The sequence below is a fragment of the Cherax quadricarinatus genome, chromosome 47 (genome assembly GCF_038502225.1).
Source record: "Cherax quadricarinatus isolate ZL_2023a chromosome 47, ASM3850222v1, whole genome shotgun sequence".
In the NCBI taxonomy this organism is placed as follows: domain Eukaryota; kingdom Metazoa; phylum Arthropoda; class Malacostraca; order Decapoda; family Parastacidae; genus Cherax; species Cherax quadricarinatus.
The window spans coordinates 10648789-10667863 of NC_091338.1; the positions used below are offsets into that span (position 1 = coordinate 10648789).

The window sequence follows — 19075 nt, forward strand, 5'->3', positions numbered from 1 at the left end:
TAATTCGGGGAACTGGAGCACAGATCTAATTCCCTAAATCAAGAGCCCCTCACCAACATCAAGGAACCTTCCTTGAGGGGAGATGTATATGTTGAGCAAAACTAAATTCACATTTAAATTCAGTGCCCCAAAGTTAGTTAGAAACATTTTTTTAAAGATAATATATCAGAAGCTCAGAATATTTATTAAAAGACTGTACTATACAGGCATAATATTGCACCAATAATTTCACATACTCCATGGGGAGGTGGAAAAGAATTCTTCCTCCATAAGTCATGCGTGTCGTAAGAGGCAACTAAAATGCCAGGAGCAAGGTGCTGCTAGTAGCCCTCTCTCCTGTATATGTTACTAAATTTACAAAGAGAAACTTTCTTTTTTCTTTATAAGTCACCCTGCCTCAGTGGGATATGGCTGGTCTGAGGAAAAAAAAATTAACATACGTATTGAGCAACATAATGTACCCACGTTCATTGTTTAAATAATCAAGTTTAATCCTATGGTGTCAGTGTCTAGCTTTCCAGGTAGCATAAACAAACTACAATTTAAAATCTTTTTTTTATTTCTATTTATACATCAAGAACAGTTACCATTTTGCACAGAGACGTCCTCTCGAGTTTGAAGTCTCAGGCTGAGGCTAACTTGTTTAACGGTGCCCCAAGGAGAGACAATGTAAACAAGCATGATAATAAATTTACTCATACATTATATTACATAAAAACAAATAAAGTACTTGTAGTCTGTAATATTTAACTGTATATTAAATATTTTCATTTTTTATCAACTTTGTAGTACTGAATAGTTACAGTCGAAAGTCCCAATACATGCCTACTTGAAGTTGTGCTGAGCCTTAAGCAGGCTCCAGTAACCTGTAGATTCATTCCAGTAGTTCAGCTTCAGGCATGAAGAATTTTTTTCCTATGACTGTACATCTAACTTCATAAAATGTTCATATAATATGCTTAGTGACTACTACTACAATGAATACAATATTAATAAAAACTATCTTCAAGAACTATGGCCTTACAGTGGTACCTCGAGTTTCGAATAGCTCCCAACTCGAACAATTATGCAAGTGTATTTTTGTAAGTGCTTTTGTAAGTGTATTTTTATGGGTCTGAATCAGACTAATCTAATTTACATCATTCCTTATGGGAACAAATTTGTTCGGTATCGGCACTCGAACAGCCTTCTGGAACGAATTAAGTTTGTAACTCGAGGTACTATTGTATTCTTTATCAAATTACTGTTTTGCTGCACGCTTTACAATGTTCATGATGAATGATGACCTGAAAAATAGTGAGACGGAAAATTACAACAGTGCATCAACATTAAATTTATGGTAGTTTATCTATTATATATAAAATGAAAATTCAAAATGCGTGTAGCATACACAAAAATATTAAATGATTTTATACTAGCAATTTATAATGTTTTGTGTTTTATTAATTATCCACTCATTTATATACACATTTGTTTTGTCTTTAAGCACAATGTTATCAGCATCTTTGCCAAATGGTAGAGGGTCACTGGTCTCTGTTATGTGGAAAAGTCTTCTCAAAGCATCATGAGCTGCTTGTTCCACAGCTGTTTCTATAGTCTCACCATAACCTGAAAGAGAATATTGTTATTATTATTATTATAATCATAACTAAGCACTAAAACCTGAAAGAGAATAAAATCCAATAATATACAATATGGAGAGAAATGATACAAAATATGTACTAATACAATGGAAGCACACACAAAAGCAGTACAGTAGGACTCCCATATCTGCGGATTCAGTTTCCACGGTTTTAGTTATCCACTGTTTACCATTACCCTAAAATAAGCCTTAATTTTACTTAATAATGGCCCCAAAGCACAAAAAATAGTGATGTCGGCAAAGCCTATAAGAAGCCATGAAGTGCTCCCCATCAGTAAAAAAAGTGCTAATTCTCCACTTTTTTTTTTTTTCACAGGTACATAAGTAACTGAAAAGCAACATATATACAGTGGACCCCCGAGTTTCGTCGGCATCAACTTTGGTGAAATCTGACTTTCAGCAAGTTTTTTTGGCAAAATTTAGCCTCGTGGTTCGTGATTGGACTTGTGATTAGGCGACCGTCCGGTACCCGTCCGCCCGTCACCGCGCACACAAAGCCAGTCTCCCGCACCATTCACAATGTGCCATTGTTTACCAGCACGTGACCATCACCCCACGGGTTCATACATTTCATAATAATCCATTCTTTTTTGTGCTTGCAACTGCTAAATAAGTAACCTTATTAACCTTTCATTAACAGTTATGCAACTGGTTCCTCATCATCACCTTCTAGGAGTTCACTGATGTCATCTGGCTATGTATCTTTAAATCCTTCACCTGGCACTCTTCTTGCCAGATCAAAATTTTTTTATTCACTTTCCCTCAGAGTTTCTTAAGTCTCTCTACTTTTCCACATTTTAATTTCAATCTCATCATATTACCTTTTCTTGCTTCTTTCTCAAACTGGATTTTTCCCTAAATCCCTTCATCAGCTGCTTTGCTTACACTCTAACAGCAAGTCGAATCCCAAAAGCCACTACACTTGCTTGATGCTTATTCCTCTACCACTTAAAACCATCAAACCCTTCCTCCAACCCTTGCTGGACTAAATTATGAAATTCTTCTGTTTCTAGATCACTTGAGGATTGGTGTCTTATCATTAGATTCTTCAAGCCTTGGTGCACTGTCTCTACTTTGCTAAGCTTAAAAGGGGATTGATGTTGAAAGAAACATGAAACAGAATGATTGAAGCTCTATTCTCACCTGAGCCCAAAAAGGTCTTGTTAGAATAGACCCCAACTTGATACACTGCTTGAATAGTGTTTTTTCCAGATTGAAACATTAGTCTTGATTCAGGCTCTGCATAGCCACTTCGAGCCAGAATATCCTTAAGCAGCTCCAGTGGCTGTTCAATCTGAAATCAAAAGGTAAATATTTTTTCAGTATAGTATATGCTGAATTTTGCATCATTGATACTTGTAAAGACAGAATGAATGCTCTCTTTATATTGTAAAATTAATGAAAAGAAGTTTGAAAGTGTGAAGTTTTATTATTATTATTATTATTGCAGTGGCATTCATAAATTGTACAGGTTATGTTCCTGAAACCTGCACTACCAATGATTTCCATGAGTTATGCAGTAAAAACAAATGGGAAAAATAAGGTTGTGCCTCTCACCCCCTCTGAAAAACTCAAAAAAAATTTTACTATCACAATTCTTTCAAAAATACTTTTTCTAATTAATTTTATTAATGAGGATCGTCTGTGAAATACCTGAACTCTAGTAACTATAAAAATGGTTACATTAATATTGTATAGTATTTGTTACTTGCAATGTGAACAGACTGACTGATACAGTAACCAGAGTTAGGCTAGGTTACAAGTACTTCTGGCCGTTTGGCAGACAAATGCATGATGATCAAACCAAATGCAAAGTATATGGCCAGCCCTATCTTGAACACGTGCTTAATTGCCCAGTTATTGATGAATACAGAGGACAGTATAATAACCTGTGATATGTCAAGATAACTTCTTTTCATTAATAATATATGTACCAGACATATCAAACAAATTTCTTTGCAAAAGATAAGTGAAGTGTACATATAAATCCATATGTACTTCTGTATACCCTTTTGGGGCCTAGTTCCTAGACCTTTTGTGTATCCATATGCTCTCATGCTACTGTCCAGGTTGGTGATGCTTAACATCTTGAACTGAGTGGAGAAGGTGGCTGTGGCCCTACTAGGTCAAGGTTGATGGCTGATTATGTGATGTTGAAGGTTGGGAGATCTTGTGATGCTGATCAGTTTCATCAGTTGGTTGCTGCAGTGAAGTCCTCAGGTATTCTGTCATATGCTGCTGGTTTGTTTTACACTGCAGTGTTTCATACATCAGTTAATAAGGCACTTTATAGCAATGCTTCAAGATGAGTCATGGTCCTTTTCAAGTATGCAACTTTGCAAATAGTGTGCAGCAACTCAGGTATCTCCTGCAGTCAACATTGGTCATTCAGGCTCAGGTTCTTCATCTCATATTTTCTCTCCATCTGAGAATTTAATTCCTGTAATATTTCCTCTGCAATTGGTTCCTCATCACTACCTTCTAGGAGTTCATTGATGTCATCTGGCCATATATATTTAAATCCCTCACCTGGTACTCTTCTTGCCAGATCAAAAATTTCCTGAACTTGATTTTCTACTGATGGAAAACCTGTAAAATCATTCACTACACTAGGCAATATTTTTCTTCAATCAGCATTTTTTGTTAATTTTGGTATATGATCCTACAGTACTACTTTTTTGACATAGGGGAGTGTTTCTGCAATTTTAAATTTGTGCCATAACTCTGGCACTCCACTGTTCATTTCTTCAATTGCTGGAATTAGCTTCTGCACCACAATGTGTGTGCAGTGGCACTTACATGGTTTGATAACTCCTCAATCCAGTGGTTGTATCAAGGATGTCATATTTGGAGGTAAAAAAAGGCAATCTTGACACCAGGCTCCACATCCTCCAGGAGTTCAAGATCTTTATTTCTTTCTATGCACCAGCCGTATCCCACCGAGGCGGGGTGGCCCAGAAGGAAAAACGAAAGTTTCTCCTTTTACACTTAGCAATATATACAGGAGAAAGGGTTACTAGCCCCTTGCTCCCGGCATTTTAGTCGCCTCTTATGACACACATGGCTTATGGAGGAAGAATTCTGTTCCACTTGCCCATGGAGATGACTACAACAATTATCAAGAATGAGAAGAACCCTGAATGCAAGATTTTGAAGTGACAGGTACATCTTCACTTCAGGAATAAAGTGATGGTGAACCATTCCATGAAAAAGGCCTCAGTCACCCATTCTAGGGCATTGGACTTCCAAGTAACAAGCAACATGCTTTTGTCTTTATCTTGTAAAGCACAGAAATTCTTGGAGCAATAAACAAGCATGGGCTCACATTTAAAGTCACCTGATGCATTACCATAAAGAAACAGATTAAAACAGTCTTTTACAGTCTTGAATCCAGGAGCATTTTTCTCTTGCTTACCAAGTGTTCTAAATGGCATGTTCTTCCAGAGCAAACCTGTCTCATCAACATTAAATACCTGCTCAGGTTTATAGCCACCCTCAGAGATAATATTTGCTGGCTAGGCTGGGGGCTTTGCTGCAGCAGTATGGTCGGAAAGGTAAGATATTTAAACTCAAGATGAACAATAAATTTTGAAATTATGTGAGCCAATAACATTCATACTAAACAGAACATTTTGTTTTTGAAAAAAAAAAAAAAGATCATTCTTTGTTATTGTTAGCCCTGTGGAGAACATTATCCTGTCAGCATATTGGGGATTAGATTGTACAAATGTACATGTGTAATGAAGAGAGAATCAGTAAACTTCTGAAGCAAATATAAACATTTTCAAAACAGTAAAATTTCATATTTAAAATAAACCAACAGCACTGATACACTTATGACTTTCAGAGATATTGTCTGGTAACTAGAGTGGTTAATAACCCTCTCAACCTTTTCTCTAAATTATTGGCAAGATTATTAAAAAATGAAGTACTATATTATAGTATGGTAACCACTGAATCTGTGCATATCAGTTTTGTAAAATTTATGAACTGCCTTTATAGCGTAGCACATGATGTATCATGCTTGAAGGACAATGACTGAAAATTACTAACCTGCCATATCTCGCTGGGATCCTTTCCTACTATCTGAGTGACAACGAAGTCTCGAACAAAGACCTGGCAGCGACCAAGTCCTGCTGAAGCATTTAATACCCCCACCACTGCTTGAAAACTCTTTGCTGCTGTTAGGGATGAGGGAGGGTACTCCTGCCAAGAAATGTGATAGCAAATTGAATTAATAACTGGCTTTAATATTCTTTTCAAGGATATAAACAGATGGGATAAATACTATAAAGAAAGTGTGGTTTCTTATATTTCACAAAAAATGTTAAAGTTCTACGTTGATGTGCGTAGCACTCTGGAAGTAGATCTACGTCCAATTTTACATGCTTTCTTATGTAAAAAAAATGTAGATCTACGATCGGAGCGCTATGCACGTCAACGTAGATCTACATTTGGACAGTTTAAGGGTTAAAAAAGTTTGGTCAAACCTCTTTTCTGTCATGTCAGAGATCACAGTCATCCTACTGACTGGTCTTCTGCTAAAACTGTCTACCCTATGTCTTACTTTCACAGTGGCCATTTGGTTGAATCCTCCCTTATACACAACTTTCCTTGTATGAATCTTAGTTCTGGCTTTGTCTCTGTAGATGCCTTCCTTTCCCATTACACTGTAAAATCCTCCAAACTTCAGAACACACGTGACTTAACCTGATGCTTTTTTCCCCCTTATCTCTTCCCCTTTCCTCTTTCTCCTTTGGGTTTTCATTCTTCTGCCTTGGGTATTTGGTCCATTAATATTCCCCCCCTCTCTGTGTTCTTGCTCCTACCCTTTGTGGGCCCCTAGCTCCCTTGCTGTGCTTCTCTTTCTAAGTCTTTGACTGACTCCACTACTACTACTACTACTACCACCTCTACCACTACTTTTCTTCATTTCCTACTACCTCCCTTGTCCCGTCCCTATCTGCTGGCCTATATATACTCCCTCCTCCTCTCCTTTTTTGTTAGTGTGACTTTGTAAATGGTCCAAGTTGGACCAAAACGTCGTTGTAAGCTCCTCTCTCCTATGTGCGAGTTATCTGTGCATTAGTCAAACCTTTGCTGATCACAATGATTACCTTCAATAAAAGCCCAATGAACAGTAAATTTGGAAATGGAATTCATGGAAAATGCAGATGGAAGCTGCAGAAGTCCCCTACTTTAGAGATCAATTTTAGCAATTAATAAATATTTAAAGAACTTCAGGCTCATCTACTTTGAATTATAAGGTTGAGGTTTATGTTGTTTGAGAATGAGTGTCGCATTCTGGGGAAACGTAAACTACAAACCACAGCAGTTAGTTTCAAAGCTCTCATAAGTGTGATAGCTCCTCTCCAGTAGATGACAAGCTGCTGTATTGATTGGTCACTGCTGAAAATGTCACACTTCAATCTCTAAATCTTTAGTAAAAAAACGTTTCATATAGCACTGAGTAGAAACAATTTCTGAATTTTAATTTTTTTTAGAATGGGAATTGTAATGGAGTCTAGAATTACAGAAGATTGTGTGTAAATCTTTGTGCACCTCCAGGATTTTCTAAAACACAATTTGAGAATAAGGTGAATAAAAAATAAATCTGCTTAGATTGATACAGCAATGGCATGTTTTAGTTACAACCTGCACAATGGATATGAGTCAAAAATGCTGCTACAGTATTACAGTATTGGCAACTGTCTGAGAGAGATAATTTTGTAAAGGCAAAAAACTCATAACATTAACACAAATTGAAAGACTTTCACTGGCAGTGAGAAGGAACATCTAGTTTCATGAACAATTTACTGATGCTTATGTAATAAAAATATGCTGCACAGCAATTTTATTATTTTAACTTCATCAGGTTTTTAAAGACGTTCTTATATTAGGGAGATGACAATAATGAAGTATGACAAAAATCTACAATCATTCATTTTCCCTCACCTGGCAAAGAATGAGATCCTTGAGCCCAATGCCAAACCCAATTTCAGACGTAATTTTCTCCGATGATAAATACTCAACTAACGCTCTGAAAAAATAAAAAACTTATCTAACAATCTGTTCTTTGTGCTTCCATTACAAAAACACATAAGCTGCCAGAGGTGTAAGGCAGCCAATAATTATAATAAAATCATATATAATATATCACATACTTCTTCTTCTTTCAACGTACCAGCCATATCCCACCGAGGTGGGGTGGCCCAAAAGGAAAAACGAAAGTTTCTCCTTTCAAATTTAGTAATATATAAAGGAGAAGGGGTTACTACCCCCTTGCTCCCGGCATTTTAGTCGCCTCTTATGACACACATGGCTTACGGAGGAAGAATTCTGTTCCACTTTCCCCTGGAGGTAAGAGGAAATAGACAAGAACAAGAACTAGAAAGAAAATAGAAGAAAACCCAGAGGGGTGTGTATATATATGCTTGTACATGTAATATCACATACTATATGATAAAAACAACCCCAGTCCTCTTGGGTAATATATATGGGGGATGCCAGGCTCTTTTCCACTGTTATATTAATAAGTCCCACACTATTTCTCCTACATTGTTCTAGTGTATTACATATGGTTTCCCATACATTAGTGTATCCCATGCTGTTTCCCTTATATTAGTATATCCCATGCTGTTTCCCCTGCATTAGTATATCCCATGTTGTTTCTCCTACATTAGTAGAGTGGTACCCCGAGTTTCAAACTGCTCCCAACTTGACCAATTATGTATTATTGTAAGTGCTTCTGTAAGTGTATTTTTGGGGGTGTGAAACGGACTAATTTAATTTACATTATTCCTTATGGGAACAAATTCGTTCGGTAACGGCACTCAAACAGCCTTCTGGAACGAAGAAAGTTCGAAACTCAGGGTACCACTGTATATCCCATGTTGTTTCTCCTATATTAGTATATCCCATGCTGTTTCCCCTACAATACTCTATCCCATGCTGTTTCCCTATAGTGCTGTAGCATATCCCATGCTGTTTCCCATACATTAGTATATCCCATGCTATTTCCCTGTATAGTGGTACCCCAAATTTTGAACTTAATCTGTTCCAGGAGCTAGTTCTAAAGTCTAAACGTTTGAAATTCGAAGCAATATTTCCCATAAGAAATAATGTAAATACAATTAATCCGTTCCAGAAACCCAAAAATATTCACAAAAAAAATACATTTTATAGAGATTAATTATAGTTTTACATACACACAACAAATATACACAGTACAATTAGTAATAGATAAATAAACATTTAACCCTTAAATTGTCCAAACGTAGATCTACGCTTACACGCGTAGTGCTCCGACCTTGATTTTCTCCATTTGAAAGCATGTAAAAAAAACATAGATCTACGTTCGAAGAGCTACGCGAATGAACATAGATCTACGTAGATCTACCCAGCATGGGTAAGATGTTGGGTATGTTTCCTTACACCTGCTGCCTCTGTTCACCTCACAGTAAGTTTGCACCTGGGTATTAGCCGACTATTGTGGGTAGCATCCTAGGGGACAAGATTAACCTAAGTTGCCAGAAATGCTCTTCATAATCAGGGACTTTCTATACAGCATGTTAACAATGTCAGGCAGGTCTGTAATAGTTGTATCATGTACTTGTAGAAATAAAGATTAGTATTATCACATGCTGTTTCCTACATTAGTGTATCTCAAGCTGTTTCTTACATCAGTGTATTCTATGCTTTCTCCGACATTACTCTAGTGTATTCCCTAGCAATGCTGTATTTTCTCATTATCATAATGCAAAATTTACAATATATATCCATTCTGTTTACATGACAAAAGTACAGCACTCTTCTTAATTTAGTCATATATAATACCCAACATGGTAGTAGGTTGGTAGACAGCAACCACCCAGGGAGGTACTACCGTCCTGCCAAGTGAGTGTACAACGAAAGCCTGTAATTGTTTTACATGATGGTAGGATTGCTGGTGTCCATTTTTCTGTCTCATAAACATGCAAGATTTCAGGTATGTCCTGCTACTTCTACTTACACTTAGGTCACACTACACATACATGTACAAGCATATATATACACACCCCTCTGGGTTTTCTAATATTTTCTTACTAGTTCTTGTTCTTGTTGTTTATTTCCTTACCTCCATGGGGAAGTGGAACAGAATTCTTCCTCCGTAAGCCATGCATGTTGTAGGAGGCAACTAAAATGCCGGGAGCAAGGGGCTAGTAACCTCTTCTCCAGTATATATTACTAAATGCAAAAAGAGAAACTTTCGTTTTTCCTTTTGGGCCACCCCGCCTCGGTGGGATACGGCCGGTGTGTTGAAAGAAAGAAGAAAGGATTGCTGGTGTCCATTTTTCTGTCTCATAAACATGCAAGGTTTCAGGTACGTCTTGCTACTTCTACTTACACTTAGGTCACACTACACATACATGTACAAGCATATATATACACACCCCTCTGGGTTTTCTTCTATTTTCTTACTAGTTCTTGTTCTTATTTATTTCCTCTTACCTCCATGGGGAAGCAGAACAGAATTCTTCCTCCGTAAGCCATGTGTGTTGTAAGAGGCAACTAAAATGCCGGGAGCAAGGGGCTAGTAACCCCTTCTCCTGTATATATTACTAAATGTAAAAGGAGAAATTTTCATTTTTCCTTTCAGGGCCACCCCGCCTTGGTGGGATATGGCCGGTGTGTTGAAAGAAAGGAAAGAATACCCAATATTCAAAATGCAATGATCTCAAGCTGATAACTTAGTAGAAATATAAGGGCACTTACTGCAGAGATTCTATAATATTTTTTTTTTTCAAATTTTATATTTAAAAAATGCACACTTTTGTTTACAAAAGAATTAACTACAGTACCTTATACCTTCCTCTGGCAATAAAGGAAGAGTTGCTCTCAAATATTTTGCACAATAATCTGATATAATTTTTTCACCAACTGCTGCCAATTCAGTGTTGCTTTTCATTTCAAGAGCAGGAATAGTGACACCAAGTGCCTGCTGACAACTAGTCTCCTGAGCAATATAAGAGGAGTCAGTCAAGGCCTCCCTCAACAGAGAGTTGTCAAATTCTTCATGCAGTCTCTTGCCAAATGCAAACAGTTCAGCTTCATAATTCCTGTTAATAAAATTTTAACATTAAAACTACTCTTTATCTGATTATCATTACATTAATGATACACTTTTCTTTTTTAACATGCTGGCCGTCTCCCACTGAAGCAGGGTGACCCAAAATAACAGAAACACTTTCACCATCATTCACTTTATCAGATACATACGGTATATAATATATAATACTGACAAGGTGATGAATAGGACATGTGTAACACCTGGACATCTTTATTAATGGAGACATTCTACCAGCCTATTGCTGTGTCAATCCAATGGAGAGAAAAAATACTGTAGACAGTGCAGGAAATGGAAAGGTAATCTGAGGTGACCAGGTAAGATTAGATGAACATAAGTATGAATTGAGAGCATAAATTATGATACATCATTAGACTCTTCATTAAGGGTTACCCCAAATAACTATTACAGTATTACTCTACTTCAGTAAGCAATTTCTGTTATTCAGCAAAGTGGTTCATGCATGTTTTTAATTTCATTCAACTCTTTAACCCTTTGACTGTTTTCGACGTATAAATACGTCTTACGAGCCAATGTTTCTGACGTATATATACTCAATAATTCTAGCGGCTTCAAATCAAGTGGGAGAAAGCTGGTAGGCCCACATGTGAGAGAATGGGTCTGTGTGGTCAGTGTGCACCACATAAAAGAAATCCTGCAGCACACATTGCGTAATGAGAAAAAAAAAACTCTGATCGTTTTTTTGGAATAAAACGCCGACTTTGAGGTGTATTTTCGTATAGTATTTATCGTTGTATTCGCGTTTTCATGGTCTTAGTTGATAAAATGGAAAACATATTACAGAAATAGAGATGATTTTCATTACTTTTACGATGAAAACGACGTTGAAACTGAGCTCAAAGTAGCGGAAATGTTCGATTTTTACCAATGTTCAAGAGTAAATAAATCACACCACACGTCCAATACACGTCAACTGGGGAGTCTAATATTCTTTCACTAGTGCACTGATATTATTTATACCATTTTTACAATAATGCAGTCGTCTGCATAACAGTAAATTTTGTATTTTTTTGTATGAATAAAAAATCAAAATAGAAAGCAATAATAATATAAGAGGGGCCTAGAGATGTGACTAATGAACAGAGCATATGTTATTTTAGTGCCACGAATGTCTACCTTGTTTATTCTGGATCCTATTTTGAAATTGGCATCTTTTTTATTTTGTGTGAAATTGGCCAAATTGCCAATTTCTGACCACCATATTGGGTAGTCCAAATTAGTAAATGGGAGGTTTCTTGTGCTCAGCTGATAGATAAAATGGAGTTCTAAAGAAATAGCTATGAGTTTGGTCAACTGGAACAATGGAATTGGCTGAAAATTGGGCTCAAAGTCGGCGAAATCGCCGATACGCACATGTCGCCGAGACCGCTAACTTCGCGGGAGCATAATTCCACGAGTTTTCGACCAAATTTCGAACTTTTGGTGTCATTACCATCGGGAAAAGATTCTCTATCATTTCATAAGAAAAAATAATTTTTTTTTTTTTCAAAAATTGAGCGACATAGAATGACAGTTTCAGAGAGGGGCCTGAAACAGTCAAAGGGTTAAGTAGTACTATAATTTTTTTTTTTTTATCACACTGGCCGATTCCCACCAAGGCAGGGTGGCCCGAAAAAGAAAAACTTTCACCATCATTCACTCCATCACTGTCTTGCCAGAAGGGTGCTTTACACTACAGTTTTTAAACTGCAACATTAACACCCCTCCTTCAGAGTGCAGGCACTGTACTTCCCATCTCCACGACTCAAGTCCGGCCTGCCGGTTTCCCTGAATCCCTTCATAAATGTTACTTTGCTCACACTCCAACAGCACATCAAGTATTAAAAACCATTTGTCTCCATTCACTCCTATCAAACACGCTCACGCATGCCTGCTGGAAGTCCAAGCCCCTCGCACACAAAACCTCCTTTACCCCCTCCCTCCAACCTTTCCTAGGCCGACCCCTACCCCGCCTTCCTTCCACTACAGACTGATACACTCTTGAAGTCATTCTGTTTCACTCCATTCTCTCTACATGTCTGAACCACCTCAACAACCCTTCCTCAGCCCTCTGGACAACAGTTTTGGTAATCCCGCACCTCCTCCTAACTTCCAAACTACGAATTCTCTGCATTATATTCACACCACACATTGCCCTCAGACATGACATCTCCACTGCCTCCAGCCTTCTCCTCGCTGCAACATTCATCACCCACGCTTCACACCCATATAAGAGCGTTGGTAAAACTATACTCTCATACATTCCCCTCTTTGCCTCCAAGGACAAAGTTCTTTGTCTCCACAGACTCCTAAGTGCACCACTCACTCTTTTTCCCTCATCAATTCTATGATTCACCTCATCTTTCATAGACCCATCCGCTGACACGTCCACTCCCAAATATCTGAATACGTTCACCTCCTCCATACTCTCTCCCTCCAATCTGATATCCAATCTTTCATCACCTAATCTTTTTATCCTCATAACCTTACTCTTTCCTGTATTCACCTTTAATTTTCTTCTTTTGCACACCCTACCAAATTCATCCATTAATCTCTGCAACTTCTCTTCAGAATCTCCCAAGAGCACAGTGTCATCAGCAAAGAGCAACTGTGACAACTCCCACTTTATGTGTGATTCTTTATCTTTTAACTCCACGCCTCTTGCCAAGACCCTTGCATTTACTTCTCTTACAACCCCATCTATAAATATATTAAACAACCATGGTGACATCACACATCCTTGTCTAAGGCCTACTTTTACTGGGAAAAAATTTCCCTCTTTCCTACATACTCTAACTTGAGCCTCACTATCCTCGTAAAAACTCTTCACTGCTTTCAGTAACCTACCTCCTACACCATACACCTGCAACATCTGCCACATTGCCCCCCTATCCACCCTGTCATACATCTTTTCCAAATCCATAAATGCCACAAAGACCTCTTTAGCCTTATCTAAATACTGTTCACTTATATGTTTCACTGTAAACACCTGGTCCACACACCCCCTACCTTTCCTAAAGCCTCCTTGTTCATCTGCTATCCTATTCTCCGTCTTACTCTTAATTCTTTCAATTATAACTCTACCATACACTTTACCAGGTATACTCAACAGACTTATCCCCCTATAATTTTTGCACTCTCTTTTGTCCCCTTTGCCTTTATACAAAGGAACTATGCACGCTCTCTGCCAATCCCTAGGTACCTTACCCTCTTCCATACATTTATTAAATAATTGCACCAACCACTCCAAAACTATATCCCCATTGCTTTTAACATTTCTATCTTCATCCCATCAATCCCAGCTGTCTTACCCCCTTTCATTTTACCTACTGCCTCACGAACTTCCCCCACACTCACAACTGGCTCTTCCTCACTCCTACAAGATGTTATTCCTCCTTGCCCTATACACGAAATCACAGCTTCCCTATCTTCATCAACATTTAACAATTCCTCAAAATATTCCCTCCATCTTCCCAATACCTCTAACTCTCCATTTAATAACTCTCCTCTCCTATTTTTAACTGACAAATCCATTTGTTCTCTAGGCTTCCTTAACTTGTTAATCTCACTCCAAAACTTTTTCTTATTTTCAACAAAATTTGTTGATAACATCTCACCCACTCTGTCATTTGCTCTCTTTTTACATTGCTTCACCACTCTCTTAACCTCTCTCTTTTTCTCCATATACTCTTCCCTCCTTGCATCACTTCTACTTTGTAAAAACTTCTCATATGCTAACTTTTTCTCCCTTACTACTCTCTTTACATCATCATTCCACCAATTGCTCCTCTTCCCTCCCGCACCCGCTTTCCTGTAACCACAAACTTCTGCTGAACACTCTAACACTACATTTTTAAACCTACCCCATACCTCTTCGACCCCATTGCCTATGCTCTCATTAGCCCATCTATCCTCCAATAGCTGTTTATATCTTACCCTAACTGCCTCCTCTTTAAGTTTATAAACCTTCACCTCTCTCTTCCCTGATGCTTCTTTTCTCCTTGTATCCCATCTACCTTTTACTCTCAGTGTAGCTACAACTAGAAAGTGATCTGATATATCTGTGGCCCCTCTATAAACATGTACATCCTGAAGTCTACTCAACAGTCTTTTATCTACTAATACATAATCCAACAAACTACTGTCATTTTGCCCCACATCATATCTTGTATATTTATTTATCCTCTTTTTCTTAAAATATGTATTACCTATAACTAAACCCCTTTCTATACAAAGTTCAATCAAAGGGCTCCCATTATCATTTACACCTGGCACCCCAAACTTACCTACCACACCCTCTCTAAAAGTTTCTCCTACTTTAGCATTCAGATCCCCTACCACAATTACTCTCTCACTTGGTTCAAAGGCTCCTGTACATTCACTTAACATCTCCCAAAATCTCTCTCTCTCCTCTACATTCCTCTCTTCTCCAGGTGCATACACGCTTATTATGACCCACTTTTCGCATCCAACCTTTACTTTAATCCACATAATTCTTGAATTTACACATTCATATTCTCTTTTCTCCTTCCATAACTGATCCTTCAACATTACTGCTACCCCTTCCTTTGCTCTAACTCTCTCAGATACTCCAGATTTAATCCCATTTATTTCCCCCCACCGAAACTCCCCTACCCCCTTCAGCTTTGTTTCGCTTAGGGCCAGGACATCCAACTTCTTTTCATTCATAACATCAGCAATCATCTGTTTCTTGTCATCCGCACTACATCCACGCACATTCAAGCATCCCACTTTTATAAAGTTTTTCTTCTTCTCTTTTTTAGTAAATGTCTACAGGAGAAGGGGTTACTAGCCCATTGCTCCCGGCATTTTAGTCGCCTCATACGACACGCATGGCTTACAGAGGAAAGATTCTTTTCCACTTCCCCATGGACAATAGAAGAAATAAAGAAGAACAAGAGCTATTTAGAAAAAGGAGAGAAACCTAGATGTGTATATATATATGCATGTGCGTGTCTGTGAAGTGTGACCAAAGTGTAAGTAGGAGTAGCAAGATATCCCTGTTATCTAGCGTGTTTATGAGACAGAAAAAGAAACCAGCAATCCTACCATCATGCAAAACAGTTACAGTAAACACATACTGCAGAAATGAACAATTGAGAACTAAAATTATGCATAGTCTTTTTAGATTTCTTTTGAACTTAATATTATACAGTTTCTAGTACAGCACAATTCCAAATTTTGGTCCAGTTATTTGCATGGAGTTTCTATTGACATTCATTTTATATATTAATAGTATACAAAACTGACAAGCAGATGAATAAAACATATGAGCAACACTTAGATATTTTCATTATGGAAACATTTTTGCCAACCAGTGGCTTTACCATTCAATGTAGAGAAAGATACTGGAGACAGTGGAAGACAAGAAGAAGAAGTTTGAGGTAATCAATCCCTCAACCTTGATGAACCTGCTGGAGATAGTGGAAGTCAGCTACTACCTCAGTCTTCCACTGTCTCCAATAGATTTATCATGGATGAGGGACTGATCACCTCAAACAAGCTCTTCATGTCTTCTACAGTCTCTGGAATTGTTCTCTGTACTGGATAAATAAAGCCACTTGTAGGCAAAATGTCTCCACAGTAAAGACACCCAGGTGTTGCACATGTGTCTTGCACATCTTAAAAAAATTCATTTGAACATGATGAATACCAGAATTACAGAACTTGTTTCTAGTGTGATTCCTGTGTATTATGTTACAGCTCTTGAGGAAGTTTGAGGGTTGGATCAGTAAGAGCCTAAGAGAAAGAGGTGAAGGCAGGGAAACATTTCTAAAACAATCTTACTGTTGTTTTTTCTTTGAAAGGGGGCAGGGGCTATTGCAGGGAAGGGTTACCTTGCTTAATTGCAGCAGTGATCAAGATACTGAATTGTATGCATGCATACTAAATCCAGTTTTCAAATGTATTATAGGAGGAAGTATGTCTTACAATCACTAAACATTTAAAAAATATAAACAGGTAAGATCAATTATCTAGAAGACACCACCAAAATAGTTCTACCCCTGTAACTACAAATGTGTAATTCCATGAATAGTTTACTTACCACTCAATAAATTCTGAGCGTCTAAATTTATGTGCAATCCCTTTCTTCTCCGTTTCTGCCTCCTTCGTAATTCACGCCGAAATGGGGCATGCCAGCGAGATCTTATTCCCAAAGCGCATGCTGAAAAGTTAATTATTTTAAATTATAAATGTTGCTTTCACTCTAAGAAGCAAATATCTTTCATACAGCACTTAAAATATGAAAATGCAAAAATGCAATAATACTGGCTAGGTTACCAATACAAACATATTCAACAGTAAAGTCCTCACAATACATGAGGATTAAATGGAAATAGCTGCAGTTGTGTCCATACAGTATCTTAGGACTAGAAAAAGGCTACCCTATTATGACTCAGAAGTGTCTGACAGAGTGAAGATGATAATGGGGACTGTCTAAATGATTTCCATTGTGGTCCTTTAATCTTCTTCCCCAGGATGCAACCAACAACAGTTGGCTTATACCCAGGTACTTACTTACTGCTAGGTATACCTTTGATATACCTTTGAGAGTTTCGAGAGTTTATCTACTCTCTGAGCCTGGCCATAGGCCAGGCTTGTCTGGTGCTTGCCTGGTCAACCAGGATGTTGCTGCTGGAGGCCTGCTGTCCCACATATCCATCACAGCCTAGTTGATCTGGCACCTGGTCAAGATACTTGTCCAGTTTCCTCTTGAAGGCTTCTACACTTGTTCCAGCCATGTTTCTGACATCTTGTGGTAAGATGTTGAATAGTCTGGGACCCCGGATGTACAGAGGCAGCAAGTATAAGAAAATTTCCCCATCTGTCTAGTTCTTAAGTAGTCTTTAAGCATTAGGATCAGTTTGCCTGAACTGCACCACATGCTAGTGGCTGTCTTTTGTGCCTAACAATATATCATACTTCAGAAGAGAAATAAAGTATTTGTGTTTGTGTCATTTCATCCGTGCCAGAGATCAATCCCAGTTCCTCAGTGCATTTACCGAGGATGCTATCAACAGAGCCATGAGCACAGATCCAATTGGTAGTGGCCTCAACACACTTATGTGTACCTGTGCCTAAATTAACTTAATTAATTCTCAAGTGGAAACACTGGGTGTTTCCATATTATAATCATGGGGGAGCGCTAAACCCGTAGGATTATACAGCGCATGTGGGGGGAGGGATGGGAGGCATTCAGGCTCAATTCAGGGAACTAGAGCACAGAACCAATTCCCTAGATCAAGAGCCCCTCACCAGCGTCAAGGAACCTCCCTTGATCGGCGGGCGTTTCCAAATTATTATTATAATCAAGGGGAAGCGCTAAACCCGGAGGATTATACAGCGCCTGGGCGTTTCCATAAACCTGCTGCCACTGTTCACCTAGGAGTATGTAGACACCTGAGTATTAGCAGGCTGGTGTGGGTCGCATCCTGGTGGAGATAATTAAAGGACCCCGACAGAAATAGACCCCACAGTTTGATGTCTGTGGTTTTATTGGGTTATTCTGGATTACTAACCCCGAACAAGAGCGTCTCGCAGGCATCCGATAAGTTCTAGTATTACATTTATGGGAGAACGCTAAATTCGTAGGGGCTATACAGCGCTTGAGGTAATGGAAGGCATTCAAGTTCGATCCATGAAGAGGGAAATGAGGTCGAGTTCCTTGGATCAAGATTATTATTATAATCAAGGGGGAAGCGCTAAACCCGGAGGATTATACAGCCCTTGGATCAAGAGCCCCTCACCGGCATGGAGGAACATCCCTGGAGGAGCCCCTTTTTAATACTAACTTGGGTTAATAACAAAGTTTAAGCTCCGTTAATTATCTAAGAGATCGTGAAACATTCAAAATACTTAACCTGTTGAGCTAATATTCCGTTTTAAAGCAAAACCAGAAGAACATGGCACAAAATTAGCTGCGACACGAGCAGAAGCAAACATTGGTGTTGTTGTTGTTGGGTTTATAAGGCCACTGACAGCTTACACGGTATCCACCCCGACTTGCTGATGCTATTAAGTAAGTTTATTCAGGTATACACAGTTACATAGAATTATCATATCTGCTAAGCCAGCAGCAGCAAGGACTGAGGAGCGGACCTCCCAGCAGATTACATTCCAGACTCGACTCACAAAATCTTAATGACACAATTGCAAACAAACCATACCATGGACGGGGTTAGAACCCGCGATTAGAGAGTCTTAAAACTCCAAACCGACTCGTTAGCCACTGGGTCGAGTTGCTGGACACCCCCGTCTATGCAATACTTGCCGAAAGGAGAGCCAATGATGGCATTAATGACTTC

General features: G+C 38.4%; 1 protein-coding gene across 1 annotated transcript; it reads right to left on the reverse strand.

Annotated features, from left to right (window-relative positions):
* Nucleotides 1–1270: 1270 nt before the first annotated feature.
* LOC128696478 (large ribosomal subunit protein mL44) lies at nt 1271–18725 on the reverse strand. Its single transcript, XM_070094674.1, is given in 8 exon segments — nt 1271–1608; nt 2786–2936; nt 5696–5848; nt 7598–7682; nt 10483–10740; nt 16816–16864; nt 16867–16935; nt 18632–18725. Coding segments are annotated over 8 exon segments (1041 nt in total). The 5' UTR covers nt 18714–18725; the 3' UTR covers nt 1271–1414.
* Between the last annotated feature and the right edge of the window lie 350 nt (nt 18726–19075).